At 39.3% G+C, this 19,545-nt stretch overlaps 1 protein-coding gene across 6 annotated transcripts in view; it reads right to left on the reverse strand.

The window, feature by feature from the left end:
- The window catches only part of KATNAL1 (katanin catalytic subunit A1 like 1), a 139,255-nt gene that overhangs the window by 93,222 nt on the left and 26,488 nt on the right, over positions 1 to 19,545 (reverse strand). For 5 of the 6 annotated variants that reach the window (XR_013174793.1, XM_077158954.1, XM_077158953.1 and 2 more), the window contains exons 2-3: positions 16,925 to 17,100; positions 14,922 to 15,082 (exon numbers count right to left, since the gene is read on the reverse strand). Coding sequence is in view for 5 of the 6 variants with exons in the window: in XM_077158954.1 (XP_077015069.1) it covers positions 14,922 to 15,082; positions 16,925 to 17,086 (323 nt within the window). In the remaining variant the exon portion in view is untranslated. The remainder of the gene's footprint in view (positions 1 to 14,921; positions 15,083 to 16,924; positions 17,101 to 19,545) is intronic. The other variant, XM_077158958.1, reaches the window with a different exon arrangement.

Consider the following 19,545-nt stretch of genomic DNA (forward strand, 5'->3'; position numbering starts at 1 on the left):
GAGTGGGCAAAAAAACCACAAAGATAATCGTGTTCCATGTGAATGCTCATCAGAAGGTAATTTCAGCAGAGGAAGGTTTTAATAATCAAGTGGATAAGGTGACCCGTTCTTTAGATACGGGTCATTCTCTTCCCCAGCAATTCCTGTCATTGCCCCATGGGCTCATGAACAAAGTAGGCTTGGTGGTAGGGATGGAGGTCATGCATGGGCTCAGCAACATGGATTTCCACTCACCAAGGCTGACCTTGCTGCAGCCACTGCTGACTGCTCAATCTGCCAGCAACAGAGACCCACACTCAGTCCCTGATATGGCACCATTCCCCAAGGTGATCAGCCTGCTACTGGGTGTCAGGTTGATCATACTGGACCACTTCCATTATGGAAGGGGCAGCAATTTGCTTTCACTTGAATAGACACATACTCTGGATATGGGTTTGCTTTCCCTGCATGCAATGCTTCCAACAAAACTACCATCCATGGACTTTCAGAATGCCTTATCCACCATCACGGTACTCCACACAGCATGCTTCTGATCAAGGAACCCACCTCACAGCAAATGAAGTGTGGGAATGGGCACATGCTCATGGAATTCTCTGGCCTCACCATGTTTCCCATCATCTAGAGGCAGCTGAGTTGATAGATCGGTGGAATGGTCTTTTGAAACCCCAATTATGGCAACAAGTAGGTGGCAATATCTTGCAGGGCTGAGGCAATGCTCTCTAGGAGGCTGCGTATGCTCTGAATAAGTGTCCACTCTATGGTGCTGCTTCTCCCGTAGCCACAGGGTTCATGGGTCCAGGAATCAAGGGGTGGAAATGGGAGTGGCACCACACACTATCACCCCCAGTGATCCACTAGAAAAATGTTTGCTTCCTGTCCCTGCAATCTCAACCCTTAATGATCTACAGGTCTTAGTTCCAAAAAGAGGGGTGTTCCTACAAGGAGATACACAATGATTCCATTCATTGAGCTGGAAGCTAAGGCCACTACCTGGCCACTTTGGGCTTTACAGACCTCTGAAAAAACAGACAAGGAAGAGGTATTGCACTGGCACAAGGTGACTGCAAGGGGAAATAGGACTGCAACTACACAATGGAGGTAAAGAAGAATTTCCCTAGGGCATCTCTTAGTACTACCATGCCTTGTGTTTAAAATCAATGGAAAACTGCCTCAACCTAATCCAGGTAGACTACCAATGGCCCAGAAACTTCAGGAATGAAGGTTTGGGTCACTCCACAAGGCAAAGAACCAAGGTCAGCTGAAATACTTGCTGAGGGTAAAAGGAACATGGAATAGGTAGTGAAAAAATGTAGTGATAAATTTGAACTACGACCACATGACCACTTACAGAAAAGAGGACTGTTACGGTACGAACATTCCCTTCTTGCTTTGCTATGAGTACGTTTGTATTTGTACATAAAGCAAGTATCTTGTTTTTGTCTCTATTTTATCCCCTTATCATATGACATAAGTTGTATTGCTCATGTTATAGTATTTAAGTTATAAGATATCAAGTCTAAGAGTGAATGCTCCCCAAGGACTTGCACCCTATTCTGGAGTGATTTAGTATGCTTCCAGCTGTTCAAAGGGCAGTTGAGTACTGTTAGGCAAAAAATGTCTGTTATTGTGTTCTATTCAGAGATTAAGCAAGGTTTAAGGTGATGGGAATAGCTGCCAAGTTGACAAGGAGTGGACAATGTGTCAACTTGGCCAGATGATGATGTCCAGGTGTCTGGTCAAGCAAGCACTGGCTTAACCATTACTGCAAGGACATTTCATGGCTGGTTAATAAACCAGAAGGCTGGTTTACTAAATGATCAGCATGTTGATTGCAACATGCTGATCACATCTGCAGTTGGCCAAGGGGAGTATTTTCCACAATTAGTGACACTTAATCTAATCAGTTGAATTCTTTAAAGGATGTCAGAAGAAAGAATTGCTCCCTCCACTGCAATTTTGTGAAAACTTGACTTTTTCACAAATAAAAAGTCAATCGTGATGATAAAAAATATATATTCATTCCTTCCGGCCTCCTATATTCTGGAGCAGCTAGAAGGAACTTTCTGAGAGGATGGTATGGTAGCCCCCGACAAACTCTTAGATCTGTCCTGTAACTATCTGTTGAAGAGTGCTTTGAAAAAATTATTGCTTTTTTTCTTTCTTTGCTTTGTATATATGTTATATTATACAATAAAAAAAAGAAGCCCTTGTCAGTCTTCCTGCCCTAGGACTTCTAAACCTTGACAAACTCTCCCTCATTTGCAGCCCTAGTAATAGGAGAAACTGCCGCTACTGGGACAGCAGGCCTAGTCAGAATTCAACAATTATATTATAGCTATCATGAGAACTAGCAGCTAGTCTTGACATGAAGAGTCAAGCTCTCAAGCTCATCCAACAGCAAGCTGATTCTCTGGTTTGTAGTTCTCCAAAATCGCTGAGTTCTTGACATGCTCACCATAGCCCAGGGAGGTTTGTGTCTATTCTTAAAGGATGCTTCTATGTTAACTGATTAGAGAAGGTTGCAGATAACATTAGAACATTGCAAGATCAAGCAAAGGAAAACACACTGCTCCTGAAGCTGTAAAGACCTTTGAACTTAAAGGAAACTTAAGATATTTAACTTATTTTCTTATTAACTTATTAACTAATTCTAAAGACTAAAATTTGATGGACAATGGCATTTCTGAATATATCAGGACCACATACCGCTTACAGATATTAAAATAATACCAGTTGAACTTTATATAAATCAGAAGTCTTTGTCCAGCTCAAAGTCAACTTCTAAGATCATTCTACTGATTTGCAAAACAAGGGAATGCTAAAAGCATATGATACAGTCTCTGCCTTCGAGAAGTCATAATTAAGCTGAAAATACATATACATATTAAAAATTACACTGGCACATCCCTTTATGGCTGCACATAAATCCTTCTACAACTAAAGTCTTGCTGAAGAAACGTTCTCATCTAAACTACAAGTAAGAGTCACTACAAACAGCAAATTTTTGATATTAGAACTATAAAAATAAATAATAAATACATGGTGACAACAAAAATAAGCTGAAATCCTTCCTACTATAAAACATGAAGGAATACAAGAAAAAATGTAATGCATATCCCTCTTCTATGCAAGGCTGATCTTAAATCAGAAAGTAAAAGGAATACCCAATGGCAAAAAATAAAAATTAAAAAAAACAGAAGGACGGACGTGAGCAGCTGACATAGCAGTCCCTCAGGGTTTGTGAGCTTCAGATGCCCAAGGGCTTGTATTTCATGACCCCTTAGGGAGATCTGAGACAAATGTTTAGGCAACTCAAGTCAAAGCAATTGAACTGAGACTCCCACCTAAAGGCAGGACCCTCAAAAGGCCACCATCTCAGCGAAAGGACAGACCTGAACACGTCGCACACACACGAGTGAGTCTGCTTGTGAGGGCCCAGGGTCTACGTCCCTAGGGTGATGCAAGTCTCCCCAGAAAACAGCACCACACACTTGCCCTTAAATGATTTAGGAATCAAGTTTATACCACCTTAAGCATTAAGCAATTTACCTAATAAAAAGGTCCTGGGCAGGTAACAACCCTAAGAACATGGCTGAAGGAAACACTGATCGTCTCAAGAGTAGCACCCCCTTCTAAATGAATCATACACTAGAATAAGTGATTAAAACCCTGCTGAAGAGATCTTCTCAACTTCACCACAAACAAAAAACATCAGAAATAGGCAATAAGATAAGACCCTCAATGACTTCTGGTAACAGAACTATCAAAAAGATACAAAATAATTCTATTTAAAATGAATAAAAGCTTCACACTTCTAAAAAGAATTTGAAACAAAACAAACATACACCTCAAGTAGCAGAGGTAAAAATAAATCCACTCCTGGAAAATTCATAGTGAAACTGCTTAACACCAAAGACAAAAAACGATATCTTAAAAACAATCAGAGAAATTCACTGTGGTGATATGCACAGCTATGTGATGATACTGTGAGCCACTGACTATATGCTCTGGATGGACTGTATGGTGTATGAATGTTAAGCCAATCAAATATCATTAAGAAAGGAAAAAAACTGAGAAAAGATACATCACCTACAAACCATAACTAGGCTGATAATGCAAGCCAGAAAGCAAAATAATACACTGCTACTTACATCATCTTAGAAGCATAGAAAAAAAAAAAAACTACCAATCTAGTAATCTATACTGCACTGAACTATCATTCAAGAGTAACAGTAAAAAAAAAAATATTTTAAGAGGAAAACTGAAACCTTACCACTAACAGAAGCCTTTGCTTGAAATACTCAAGGATATACAGCAGAAAAAACGAAACTGAATCCAGAAACACAGTGAAATGTGAGCAAATGTGAACAAAAAAACAGATAATATACATGGAGAAAATCAAAGCAAGCATCTTCTTTCCTCACCCATCAACAAACATTTACTGAATGTCACCCTATACAAGCAGGATTCTTGGTGCTGGAATGTAGGGGAGTGAACAAAATCAAAAGCCCTGGCCTTAAGGTGCTTGCAATCCAGTGGGAATGAGAAACAATAAACAAACACATAATATAACAGCAATAAGTACTGGGGGGAAAATAAATCAGAGTAAGGGAATTTAGAGTGACAACAAGTGAGGGGATAAATATCTTAAATAGGGTGGTCGGGGCAAGAGTCTCCAGGTGGCATCTAAACAAAGAACTAAACAGGGTGAGGAAGTAGGCCATCTGAGTATCAAGAACAGAGAAAGGGAATCAAACTGCAAACATTTCTTGAGCACTCCCTATGTGCCAGGCTCTGTTCCAGACACTTACCTTGGATTAGATCACTGAATTCTCACATTAACTCTAGGAGGAAATGGATGTATTGATTCCCAATTTACAGAGAAGCAAAATAAGGGGGGGCAGTTCCAAGACACATCCTCAGACACTGAGCGGCAGAGCACAGCGAATTACCAAGCTCAAGGCAAAAGGAAGGGCCTGGGCGACTATAAGCTCCTCGAGGGCAGGGACCATCCTCTAGCTTCTCCAGGCACCTCTGCACCAGGCCGAGCAGCCAGCACCAAGGCAGGGTTGAGGGGGCCAAGATGCCTGAACACAGAGAGAGCAGAGGCCTGGAGCCCAAGAACAACAAGAGGAGAGAAGACAAAAGATGGAAAAGGCAACAGTCAGACAAACAGGCAGGAAGAAGATGGGCAGAATCGCGCCATGGCACAGAAACCACCAGGGGGGAGCTCCAAAGAGAAAAGATGGTAAATGTTACCATATATTACAAAGCTCACAAAGAATGAGTCCTGAGAACTGGTATTTCACTATTAAATTACAAAGTCATCAGATATGTTCAAGAATTTAGTCCCAATGCTACCTGAACAGAGAACCAGGATTTACGGTAATTAAGGGGAAAATGGGCATTGACAGGCAGTAAAAACACACTTTACAATATAGTAGTCTACCAAAAGAAAAAAGAGGGAAAAAGGACAGTGGTCAAAGTACAAGGAAAGATTTTTTTTCAACAAAAATTTAAAAGTAATGCTTTATGTTATAATTCTGACTTAATATCTTGATACCACCCCTCAGTTTATTTCTAATAAATTAAAATTTCTATCTTTTAGTTGTTGTTTCTGTAACAGAAAAACGGTCTCTGCTTCTATGCTCTAGCTTCTCTAGCCACGCACCTCTCTGCATCCACACCACAATTAACTGCCTGCTCTGTTCTTACAAGTCAGCTCTCCATGCCCTAAGACCAGTCGCCTCTGTGGTGCACTAGATCCTGCCCCTGCCTACTCAAGGACGCTGCTCCAGCCACTGTCCACTTTCTCCCATTCATCGTCAATTTTCCCCATTCTACCATCAGTGCGCAAACCTGCTGTTAGTACTATTGTCTCGAAAACAATGGAAACACCTTGATTCCATGTCTCCCAGCAACTACCACTCAATTTCTCTGATCCCCTTTTGATCAAGACTCACTGAAAGAATTATACATATTCATTGCTTCCAATTCCTCTCTTTCCATTCTCTGAACCCACTCCAACCCAGGTTTAGTTTCTACCATTCCACCAAAATTGCTCATTAAGGTCACCGATGATCTCCATGTTGCTAAATCCAACTCAACTCTCAATCTTCACTTTATTTGACCTAAGTATAGTATTTGATGAAGTTACTTAGCCTCTTCAGCCTCAGTTACTCTTCTAAAAAAAAGATGACAGTATCTATTTTTAGTAAGTGGTCGTGAAGATTAAATAAGAAATAAACCATGTAAAGAATTTATTAGCACAGTACCTGGATCACAATTAAGAATTCAATAAACATTATTACTGGGGTTAATCAGCACTTCTCACATTTTACCCACAGTCTAAAACCAGTCTGCCCAATAAACCAGAAACAGTTTCGGAAGATGCTATAACTCCAGAATGCTAACAAAATGAGTCTAATCTCAATCTGCTAATTATATTAAACAAATAACTTAAACAGGCAAATAAGCATGCAAATAACGACCTTCAAATTTCTTTACTGGGCTTAGTTGTTGAGGATTACGAAAATCAATCACTAACCTCAACCTCTCTCAAACTCTAGTTGTCATTTCCAATTCCTGTTCAACAGCCTCCTCTAGGTACTTAATTATCTGCTCCAATTTTTCTCTCATTCCCTGTAGCTAATTAATCCCTAGCCCAGTCTATCCACCGCAGTCATGGCTCCCACACCCACTTACATGTTCCATGAGGGTAGAGTCCCTGGCTGTTTCTGCACCCTACTGCATCCCTGCACTCAGTACAGGCCCTGGTGTACCATAAGTACAAGTCTCCCAGATCAAGCTTCCATGAATGTTTGAATTATTTTCTCTTATTGGTTTCCTGAGGCCAAGGTCTGTGAGCTTTTATATTTTATCTTTATACTTTCTACAAGGCCAAAAATATTGTCTAGCATATGATCAATGTTCATTAAATATTTATTGTATAGATTAATGATATAGTGCTTTTCTTCCTAGGGCTTCAAAGCAATTACACAAAGCAACCTCATTAAGATATCCATTTTACAGAAAGAAAAATGAAGCACAGAGAAGTGACATGCAGAACTACTCAATTACTGGTGGAACTGATAGAAAAACTTGCTTTCCCACTTTTCAAACCCAATAAAATAACTAAGCCAGAGCCAAGGTGAAATACCTGTACAGATGAGATGGCATATTACACTCCACCAGTACTTGACCTTGACCTTAATTCATCAAAAGACATTTTCAGTACTTCATATTTTTCACTGCAAACTGGAATTTAAAGTGCTATTAATGAGTTAATCTATTTAGGTACCCAAAGAAATATAAGTCAACAACTTTAATACCAAGTCAATAAGAATTTCTTCCTATCTGAAATTCTTCAAAACAGCCTTAACTTGATAAAAATCAATCTCCTTGGCTAACATACATAAAAATATATTAAATCATTCCCCCTTGGTTCCAGGTAAAATAACATTAGAATACCTATCATAGTCTACCTAGATAGAATAGGCCAAACTATTCATTCCAGGTTCATGTATCTTATTCTTATACCTCCAACCTCCAACTTAAGATGACCTAACATATTTTTTAAGTTGAATAAATAATAGTTCATTGAATATATACTGTGTCAAATACTGCTCTAATATACAAAATCTTCATTTCATGGTTTCAGACCTCACTGGAAGGCCTTACTTAAAATTGGTCTCATTAAACAAAGCCAATCTGGTTAGGATTAAGGTAAATCAGAATACAGGGTAAAGGATGACAATATTTGTATTTTAGAACTTCATCTACTGTATGAGACCAAAGGAAGAGGGGTTTTGCGCAAAACCTAAATTGTCTGTAGCACACAAGCCAACTCAACCTGTCTAGATAGTTCATTTAAACAACCCAAACATATGGAGCCCAGAATGGGAATGAGGGCTTGTAATTCTGTATACCCGGATACATCCCAGAGTACGTTCGGTAGATAATTAAAAAATATTGGCAAAGTCATTTGAGGGACTGGAAAAAAAAATATGAAACAATTAAACTTTCCCACCTAGGAAACCCCTGGGACTCAAACACTAGAGACTCCCAAGTCAATACGCCAAGCCCTAGATCTTGAGGCTTGCTCTTAGGAAACTTATTTGTATAGTGGAGAAGATAAGCCTAACTATAATTATGGCTAAAAGTTACTTCCAGAGGACCTCTTTCATTGCTCAGATGTGGCCTCTCTCTCTCTAAGCCCAACTCTGCAAGCAAACTCATTACCCTCGCCCCGCCCACGTGGGACATAGGGCCATAACACCCTAGGGTGTAAGTCTTCCTGGCAACGCGGCACATGATTTCCAGGGATGGGCCTGGCCCTGCTACTGTGGGATCGACAATGACTTCCTGACCAAAAAAGTGAAAAGAATTGTAACAAAATAAGGTATTAATGACTCAGAGAGTTCAAATAGTTAAGAGGCTACTCTGGAGGCAACTCTTATGCAAGCTTCAGCCACATATTACTAATTGCCACAGTTTGCCAAACTCTAACCAACATCATTCCTGTTAACCTTAAAGAAGACTCAAGTCTCTATCTGAGATCTTAGAAATGTTTCACTCACTAAGTTTACTTCTTAGAAATCTAAAATCTTCAGATGGTTCCTAGGCCAGATAAGTCATGAAACCCAGAGGGGCCAGCCTCTCCAGAACATCAACCAGTTCCATCCCCCTATCCCATACTGTCAACCCAAATATCCCTAAAGATTGGGAGGAGGAGGAGGAGATGTAACAGAGAACTCAGGGTTTAACAAATACGAATGACTACTGAATACTGGTATTTCTTTTTGGTCTCAGTGTCTTGGAGCAGCTAGCAGGAAAAACCTGAAATTGTAGAACTGTTACACATACAAACTTTAAAATCTGTTCTACAGCTACTTGTTAAAATGCTCTTTAAAATGTAATACTTTTCTGTATATATGTTACATTTCACAATAAAAATGTTTAAAAAAGACATTGTCAATGAATGTGGAAGTGTATTTTATGACATGAAGCATGCAAAAATTTTTGTAAACTTCTTTTACTGTTGTAATTCTTTTTCCTTCTGTCAAATGAAGGACATTTCAAGAAAGATTAATACTAGTAGTAATTAATAGTCAATATTTATTGGACATGTTATGTTATCAATGTTGTAAATTATTAAAATACAGTAATTCACTTAAAAAAACAAAATAGGACTTGTACAACATAAACAGTGAATCCTGAAGTCATGGATTAGAGTTGGTAGTACAGCTATAATAATACTGTTTCATCAACTGTAACAAATGTATCACACTAATGCAGTGTTAATAATGGGGGGTGCGCTTCATTGAAACTGTTATATATCCCCAGAAAAGTCATGTTTTTTTAATCCTAATCCAATCTCACGGAGGGCAGACCTATTGTGTGAGATCTTTTGATTAGATTGTTTCCATGGAGACATGACCCACCCACTGAGGGTGTGACCTTTTGATCAGATTATATTCATGAAGTTATAAACCTGTCCATTCATGGTAGGTCTTAATTAGTTTACTGGAATCTTTAAATGAGCCAACAGAGAGAGAAGACACAGATGTCTGGAGATGCAGAAGCTGCTCAGAGAGTCATCTGAACCCAAAAGCCAGGAGAGAAGAAATCTCCAGCCCCAGGAAAGACTAGGCTAAAAGATGAAACCCAGAGTTTTGCACTGGAGCAGCTAAGTCAGGACTCACAGATGCCTAGAGAGGAAGCCACTGGAATCAGAAGCTGGAAGCCACGGAACCAGGAACAAGGACCAGCAGACACCAGCCACGTGCCTTCCTACGTGACAGACATCAGCCTTTCTTCAGAGTCACGGTAACTTTCTCTGGATGCCTTAGTTTGGACATTTTTCAGGCCTGAGGTCTGTAACTTGTAACTTAATAAATCCCCTTTATAAAAGCCGATCCATTTCTGGTATATTGCATTCTGGCAGCATTAGCAAACTGAAACATATGGGAGCTCTGTATTTTCTGCATGATTTTTCTATAAACCTACAACTTTTCAAATAAAAAACTATGCGATACATAGATAGACAGAAAGAAAGACGTTGTGAGGTAAGCATTCATTAGTGGGAAAACATCATCTACAATTTTTTATTCAATTTGAGTTAATAACATCAAAGTTCTTATCTGTGGCCACTGCTTTCTGAAACACTTACTTGGTGCCCTAGAAATTCAGAACAGGATTTCTTATATTGAAAGCTAGTTAGCTTTTAGCTTTAAATTAAAAATATATTTCTGAAGCAATGACTTCGGGGAAAATCCCAAAGTTTTTCATTACATACACATACACAAAAATTTCAAGATGCTGGTGGTTCAAATGCCATCACCTCTTTCTTCCTGAGTCTACTTTGGAACCTCCATGGTTAGGATCCTCTAACTCTTGAATCATTGCCTTCTGGGGGAAGGAGTGACCGTCATCCAAAACCTCTGAAGCTGCTTCCACTGAGGCATAACACTGTTGTAGACCTTAAAAAACAATCATCTAGTGTTTTTCTAATGGGAACCACAAAATTATCTGTAAATCAGTGGGAAAAACCCTGAAGGAAGAAATTAAGACTTTCACAGTTCTTTAGATGCTTGTATAAAACGTCAAGAGATCAGTGAGATAAAACAGGATGGTCACAGCTGCTCACAAAAGGAAGCATTTTCTATGGCCACAACACTATGCACAGCAAAGTAGGCAGAATGCCAGAAAGACCCAAATACAGATTCTAGTGAGATGAACTTACAAGCCAGGCTCTCTTTGGCGAAATTAATGGAGCTATTCATACCCTGTTGATTGAATACCCACTCTGCACCTAACCCTGTGTGAGGCAATGGCAGTTTACTCATTTGCTTGTTTTCGTGAGTAAATAAAACCATGATTCTTGCTCTTGAAAAACTCCTAAACTTGTGAGGAGAAAAAATACACCATTTAAGTGCGATAAACAAACAGCTATGCCTGGGCAAGCTGGAAAAGGCTGCAGAGAAGAAAGACCTTTGAGTAGAGACTTGAAGAATGAGTATGAGTTGCTCATTTAGAGATGGCAGTTATGGGTATTCCTTGAAGAGCAGACTTCAAGACCAGAGGACAGGAAAGAATAAAGAGAGAGAGGTGTAATGTGAATGGTGCACAGGTTGGGCAGTAAGGAAATCCGACAAGAGATAAACCTAGAGATACACTAAGGAATTTGGACATTAGCCTGTAAGATAAGCCATTTAACATCATCAGCAAGTTTCCTTCCAACTCTAAAGACTCTGGAAATTGACTGGAGGCCCAAATAGATGAGTTTAATTTTCCCTATTTTCCATTTAAACTTGTTAAAGTCTTTTAAAGTGAAACTATCCAAGTTTTGATGCTGACATTATGAAACTCAAACTCTACCAAATTTTAGGACCACCAGTAGATTTCTATTGTCATGATTACAGTAGAAAATATGACAAATGATCCACTTCTGCTCTTTATCAAATACACACTCAAGGTAAACTGAGAGATAGGAAAATTATAAATAGATATATTTTATATGCTATCCCCCATGCTGGTTTGAAACTGGCATGTACTCCAGAAAAGTCATGCTCTTAAACCCTGATTCAATATGTGAGCCATCCAACTGTGGTAGGACCTTTTGATTAGGTGGTTTCCATGGAGATGTATCTACATCCATTCAAGGCGGGTTGTTTACTGGAGTCCTTTAAGAGGGAATTAATTTGGAAAAAGCTTCAGAGCCCACACAGAGAGGTTTGAAGATGCAGAAAGAAAATGTCCCCAGGGAAGCTGTTTTGAAACAAGAAGCCAGGAGAGAAAGCTAGCTAGCAGACATCACCATGTGCCTTCCCAGCTGACAGAGAAACCCTGAACATCATCGGCCTTTTCTTAAATCAAGGTATCTTTCTCTGGATGCCCCAGTTTGGACATTTTTTTGGTCTAAGATCTGTAAACTTATGACATAATAAATTCCCTTTATAAAAGCCAACCTAAAATAAAAGGAAAATAAATAAATAATAAAAAGTCAACCCAATGGAAATGAGGGCTTGTAGTTCTGTACAAGCTTAATGTAATGCCCAGATACATCCTAGAGTATGTACAGCAGATAATTAAAAAGTTTGGCAAACTGATCATACGATACGGTTGGATTGTAGGTATGTGGATGTTTCTCAATAAAAATATTTTTCAAAAAATTGGCAAAGTCCCTTAAGCGATGGGAGAAAAAATATGGAACTACTAAACTTCACCACCAGGGAAACCCCTAATATGTTCCAAACATTAGGGACTCCCAAGTTATTACACCAAGCCTTGATCTTGAGGCTTGCTCCTGTGAAGCTTTTATATATAGTGCAGAAGCTTAGCCTACCTATAGTTATGCCTAAGAGTGACTTCCCAAGGACCTCTTTTGTTGCTCAGATGTGGACTTTCTTTCTCTAAGCCCAACTCTGCAAGTGAAAACATTGCCCACCCCCTTACGTGGGACATAACATCCAGGGGTGAAAGTCTCCCTGAAAACATGGGATATGACTCCCAGGGATGACCCTAGCCCTACCACCATGGGATTGCCAATGCCTTCCTGACCACAAGGGGGAAAAGAATTGTAACAAGTAGGGTGCCACTGACTGGGACAGTTCAAATAGAATCAATAGGCAACTTTGGAGGTCACTATTATGCAAGCTTCAGCTAGACATTGCTACTTATCATGGTTTGCCAAACCCTAGCCAAAACAATACCTGCCAACCCTCAAGAAAATCTAGGGCTTTATCTGAGATTGTACAAAGGTTCTATGCTGGTTTGAAAGGAAGTATGCCCCCTAAAAAAGCCAAGTTTTAAACAAAATCCCATTTCATAAAGGTAGAATAATCCCTATTCAATACTGTATGTTTGAAACTGTGATCAGATCATCTCCCTGGATGATGTGATTTAGTCAAGAGTGGTTGTTAAACTGGATTAGGTGACAACATGTCTCCACCCATTTGGGTGGGTCTTGATTGGTTTATTGGAGTACTATAAAAGAGCAAACATTTTGGAGAATGGGAGATTCAGGGAGAGCAGAACAGAACGACATAGCCACGAGAAGCAGAGTTTACCAGCCAGCGACCTCTGGAGATGAAGAAGGAAAATGCCTCCCTGGGAGCTTCATGAACAGGATGCCAGGAGAAGAAGCTAGCAGATGACGCCGTGTTTGCCATGTGCCCTTCCAGATGAGAGAGGAACCCTGATTGTGTTTACCATGTGCCTTTCCAGATGAGAGAGAAACTTTGACTGTGTTCGCCATGTGCCTTTTCACTTGAGAGAGAAACCCTGAACTTCATCGGCCTTCTTGAACCAAGGTATCTTTCCCTGGATGCCTTTGATTGGACATATCTACAGATTTGTTTTAATTGGGACATTTTCTCGGCCTTAGAACTGTAAACTAGCAACTTAAAATTCCCCTTTTTAAAAGCCATTCCATTTCTAGTATAATGCATTCCAGAAGCTAGCAAACTAGAACAGGTTCCATGCACTTCAATCACTTTTCAGGATTCTACAATCTTCAGATGGGTTCCTAAGCCAGATAAGTCCTAAAACTTATCTTATTTTGGGTCCTAAAACCCAAAAGAGCTAGCCTCTCCAGAACATCAACTAATTTCATCCCCCACCCCATATTATCAACAGCCCTTTCCAACATGAAAAAGTTAGAATGGGCATAGCCCAAATACCCATAGAGATTGGGAGAAAGAACAAAGAAGGTGGGATTATAACAGGGAAGATGGGATTTAACAAATGAGTATGACTGCTGAATGATTATATTGATATTCCTTTTAATTTCCAGTGTCTTGGATAAACTATAAGGAAAAACCTAAAATTGTGGAATTAAAACCTATACCGAACTCTGAAATATGTTCTACAACTAACTGTTGCAGTGTACTTTAAAATATTCTGCCTTTTCATATACATGTTAATTTTCTCAATAAAAAAAAAATCTTTCTATTCTCTCTGTAGAAAATGCTAATACACCAAAACTTGCCAAACCCCAACCAAAACCATTCCTGCCAATTCTTAAGAACACCTAGGATATTATATAAGATTCTACAAAGGTTCAACGCATTAGGGTAACATTCCAGAAACCTACAGCCTTCAGAAGGGTCCCCTGGCCAGATAAGTCCTGAAATGCAGAGGGGCCAGCTCTCCAGAACATCAACTAGTTCCATCCCCCTATCCAGTATTATCAACAGACCCTTCCAATGTGAAAAAGTTAGAATGGGCATAGCCCAAATGCCCCTAAAGAGTGGAAGAAAGATCAAAAGTGACAGTGGAGTTATACAGAGAAGGTAGGGTTTAACAAATGAGTATGATTGCTAAATCATTATATTGATATTTCTTTCTGTCTCCAGTATCTTAGAGCAGCTAGAAGCAAAAACCTTAAATTGTGGAATTGTAACCTATAGCAAACTCTGAAATCTGTTCTACAACTAATTGTTGCAATGTGCTTTGAAATGTATTGCTTTCTTGTATATATGTTATTTTTCACAAAAAAGAAAAAAGCCGATTGCGTTGATAAATACACAGCTATATGAAGATATCGTGAACCACTGATTGTACACAGTGGATGATTACATGGCATGTGAATATAGAATATATATCAATAAAAAATAATCTTATAAAAAGAAAATGCTAATAGAAAATCATTGTCATACGAAGAGGCATTCAATATGTATCCAAAACTGTAGGATATAAAAACTATTATAGGTGTCTTTCCAGCTGTTAATAAAAAATATTGTATTATTTTTCCGAAAAAAAGAAAAGCAAAATCCTTTCTGATAGAATGCATTTCCAGCAGCATTAACACACTAATACACACCCCTAAAACACTTTTTCATTCCTTGTTCAAATAAAGTTTCACTGCGGCAATCAATTAACTATAAAAGTACCTGAAAAGAATATAATGTCCCACTTACCTGTGTTCTGCAGGTACAGGAGGAGGCCAAACAGCAGGATCTCTAAATGGCTCATCTTGACAGGACACAGGAAAATCTGGGGGCTTGTCAATTTTAAAACTTTCTAAAGTGCTGACAATACTCTTAACTTGTTCATATTCTTCTAATAATTCCTGTCGAACCTTAAAAAAAATAGCCTTTATACCAGAAACCATTTAAAGTTTATATAAATTATAAGTTATTGCTATAGAATAAAAGTTTACTTAATAGTCAAAGAATGCAAAATGAGCCATTGAAACATATTAAAAAAAATAAAGAACTAATTAAGTAATATAGATAGAACTGCAGAGACTGATTTGAAAAAAGACATCATTATATACCTTTTCATAGCGGTAATATTTATGTATCTTTTCATAATGAGGATAAGCAGAAATAGTTTATGTATCTTTTCATAAACAAAGAATGTAATGAACATTAGTACAATTTAAAACAAGCAACTAAATCAGTAAAAGTTAACAATTCCCCAAAATCTATTATTCTAAATTTTTTAAACATATTTGTAAATAGACTCCCAAAACTTGTCAGTCAAAATTTTACCAGCACTTCATATCACCATTGTCACTGAACAGGAAATGCTTGCCATGAGCATATGAAAGCCTGAAGCAGTATGATACAAAGAATCACACACTTCCAGTTTTTATTTCAGTTCTCTTTCACCTAAAGTCTGATTTCCTTTGGCCTTGTTTAAAGTCTTTCAAGTCCTGAGTAAAGTTTCATTTCAGTTAAAAGGCAAGATTTTTCCCATATTTAAAAAAATTCAGCTGAGCACCTACTATGTACAAGTTCCGTTTTAAACTCTGAGACCAGGTGAATTGTCAAAAGCAAACAGATAACAGAATGAAAACTGTATTTATAAATTCATTTTAACAATCCTAATTTTTATTAAACAAGAAAACACATTTCACTGTAAAGCAAAGCATAAGAAACTTTCCCTTCTTTTTAATAATGTACAGAAAGGAACACATAAAAGAGCTGCAGGAACTAAAGAAATATCTAGGTAAAATTCAAATGCTAGCATATGCAACATGTAACATGCTAACAATAGAAAAATGAAATTTCAGAACCTAATAGAAAGAAACTCCAAGAAATACCTGAATAGACATGATCACTATTTAATACAATTAAGGATATATCAAAAGGATTTCTATAATACATTCATAAAAGGATAGAAGAAAAACAACTAAAAATTTTGATTTGCATTAAAATAAAAATGTTGTTCTCATTCAACATAATTTGGTAACACTTCAGTTGGAAAATAATTCAAATTTACCCTCAAAACTCAGTAAACTAACATCAATTTCTGGCTAGTGGAAAACTTAGAAGAAAAACTTGAAAGGCATTAGCACATAAGATGGAAACTTCAAAGAGATGCTTGACTTTGTACTTTTAACTTTGTACTTTTAATTTTAAAAGGATTTTAAGTTTTAAGAATAAGTGGGGAAATTATAATTCAGATTTTCATTAACACTACTATTGTAAAATCAAGTTATAAAGTCAAGAGACATGGCAAATATATTAGCATTTTTTTCATTAGATCACTGACTCATTTGTATTTGTAGGAGTCTTTCAAAAGACACGAAAAATTACCTAAGGGAAAAGTTTTATGAAATGGGTCACAATTACTGTAAAACCAAAGGGAGTGAGGATGAGTAGAAGTAGCTTATTTACAAAATTGGAAGTCACACATCATTAGGCAACTGATCATGAAAGTACAAAGAATTAGTAATAGTATTAATTTGAATTAAGTACCTTCAAAATACATTTCATGAAATGTACTATCAAAAGCATCAAAAATATTAACTAGACAAGTGATCTGATAATTATTCAGCATATGTTTTAAGTATATTTCAGCACTCAAATACATAAAAATTATTTACAAAATCTCAAACTAATTTTCCAATTCTAATCTCTCAAGTACAGTAGTCTACTGCCCTCAAGCATCAATTACCATACGGGGGTCTTACCTGTTGCCATTTGCCTTTGACAGCTGGGTCTCTGACCGACTGGCAATGTCTGTGAATCTGCTGAATCACCCCCTGGTAATACACCATTGATGAGTCATAATTTCCAAGAAGCGCATATTCTCTTCCTTTCTTTGCATTGTCACAAATCTCAGCCAAATTCATCTTTTCTCAGAGACCTAAACATAAAATATAATGACTTTTCTATAAAGTTGTTAGCACCAACTTTAAAATATTTATTATTCTTTAAAAAATCTACTTAAAACTACTTTGAAAGTCATAACCGTTTTCTGTTATTCATTGATATTACCTGAATGCATCTTGAAATGCTAAATTAATTTCAAAGGTACAAAGGAGATTACAAAAGAACATCTAAAGAGGTAATAGGGAGAAAAGTTACAAGCTCTGATTTGCGTTCCAGTTTATAAATGGACACTCATTCATAATCACCACAAGTTGCAATAATGTAAAGATAGCCTTGCTTTACATTAATTCATTCTCTACAACATAGATTTAAAACAATATATGGCGTACTGCAAGGGGTGGCTCAGTGGCAAAATTCTCACCTGCCATGCTGGAGACCCAGGCTCCATATTTGTAACATGCCCACGCAAAATAAATAAATAATAAAACAAATATATGACTATCACACTATCGCCACTGGCCTCAATTAAAATTGCAGAAATTACTTCACACTAAAACTTCCTGGCCCTAAGAACAAAGTCATATTTAAGGTACACTTTTTAAAAGAACAGGCTAGTCTCCGCTGACGGCGCTACCGCCGCCATCCAGCCCTCCTCTCCCTCTTTCTCCGCCAGCGCTCCCGCCGCCATCCAGCCCTCCTCTCCCTCTTTCTCCGCCGGCGGCGCTCCCGCCGTCATCCAGCCCTCCTCTTCCTCTTTCTCCGCCAGCGCTCCCGCCACCATGCAGCCCTCCTCTTCCTCGTTCTCTGCCGGCAGCACTCCCGCCGCCATCTTGCCCTTCTCTTTCCCCTTCTGCTCCGGCGGCGCTCCATCCGCCATCTTATCCTTCCCTTTCTCCTCCTACTCCAGCAGCTCTCCAGCCACCACCGTGCCCTCTTCCACCTTCACCGGCTCCTCCGCCACCATCCTCGACAGCATTGCCACCCTCACCTTTCCCCCTCCAGAACAGCTACTAGGGGAGTAGAAACGATACAAAAGAGCTCCCAGAGCCACGACAGAGATCAAAAAGACAGTGTACCCCATCCTGGAACGGCTGACTGTCTGGGAGAACCAGCTCCGGTGAGATCGCCGAGGGGTGCGGGCTTTCCCAGGGCGGGGCAGCAAGCGGCCGGAGTCCCTCCCTTCCTCCTTCCCGGGCCAGCTGGCAGAATTGGGCAGGCGGTCCCCTCAAGCCGCGGCGGCTGGCGCCCCCACCACGCGAGGCCCCCCAGACCAACTGAGAGAATTAGATCAGAAATCCCCAGACCGCGGAGAACGGTGACCGGGGGGGTCCCTTCCAAACACGTGACTCCCCGGTCCGGCTGGGAACGGTGCACTCTCCCAGACTGCGGCGGCTGGTGCCCTCCCGCCATGCTTAGCGCCCCGGGCCGACTAGGGTTTCGGACGGGTGCTCTCCCGGGCTGCGGCGGCCGGCGACCCTCCCCGCGTTCGGACCCCCGGGCCGGCTGGCACCCTTCTAAGCCGCTTCGGCTGGCGAACCTCCCCCACGGCAAGAGTTTTCCAAAGTTAAAGGACCCACAGCACCTTTTACTGGTGGGACCCGCAGACAAACGTGTGCCATGCGCGCCACCTACTGGGAAGGATAAGAAAAACAGAACCCAGAGATATCACAGAAAAATCTTTCAACCTGTTGGGTCCAACAGCCAGGGAAATCTGACTAAATGCCCAGACGCCAGCAGAAGATAATGGATCACGCTCAGAAAATTGAAAATATGGCCCAGTCAAAGGAACAAACCAATAGTACAAATGAGATACAGGAGCTGAGACAACTAATGCTGAACATACGAACAGAAATGGAAAACCTCTTCAAAAACGAAATCAATAAATTGAGGGAGGACATGAAGAAGACATGGGCTGAACAAAAAGAAGAAATAGAAAAACTGAAAAAACAAATCACAGAACTTATGGAAGTAACGGATAAAGTAGAAAAGATGGAAAAAACAATGGATACCTACAATGATAGATTTAAAGAGACAGAAGATAGAATTAGTGATTTGGAGGATGGAACATCTGAATTCCAAAAAGAAACAGAAACTATCGGGAAAACAATGGAAAAATTTGAACAGGGTATCAGGGAACTCAAGGACAATATGAACCGCACAAATATACGTGTTGTGGGTGTCCCAGAAGGAGAGGAGAAGGGAAAAGGAGGAGAAAAACTAATGGAAAAAATTATCACTGAAAATTTCCCAACTCTTATGAAAGACCTAAAATTACAGATCCAAGAAGTGCAGCGCACCCCAAAGAGAATAGACCCAAATAGGCGTTCTCCAAGACACTTACTAGTTAGAATGTCAGAGGTCAAAGAGAAAGAGAGGATCTTGAAAGCAGCAAGAGAAAAACAATCCATCACATACAAGGGAAACCCAATAAGACTATGTGTAGATTTCTCAGCAGAAACCATGGAAGCTAGAAGACAGT

Source organism: Tamandua tetradactyla, chromosome 4, assembly GCF_023851605.1.
Source record: "Tamandua tetradactyla isolate mTamTet1 chromosome 4, mTamTet1.pri, whole genome shotgun sequence".
NCBI classification, from domain to species: domain Eukaryota; kingdom Metazoa; phylum Chordata; class Mammalia; order Pilosa; family Myrmecophagidae; genus Tamandua; species Tamandua tetradactyla.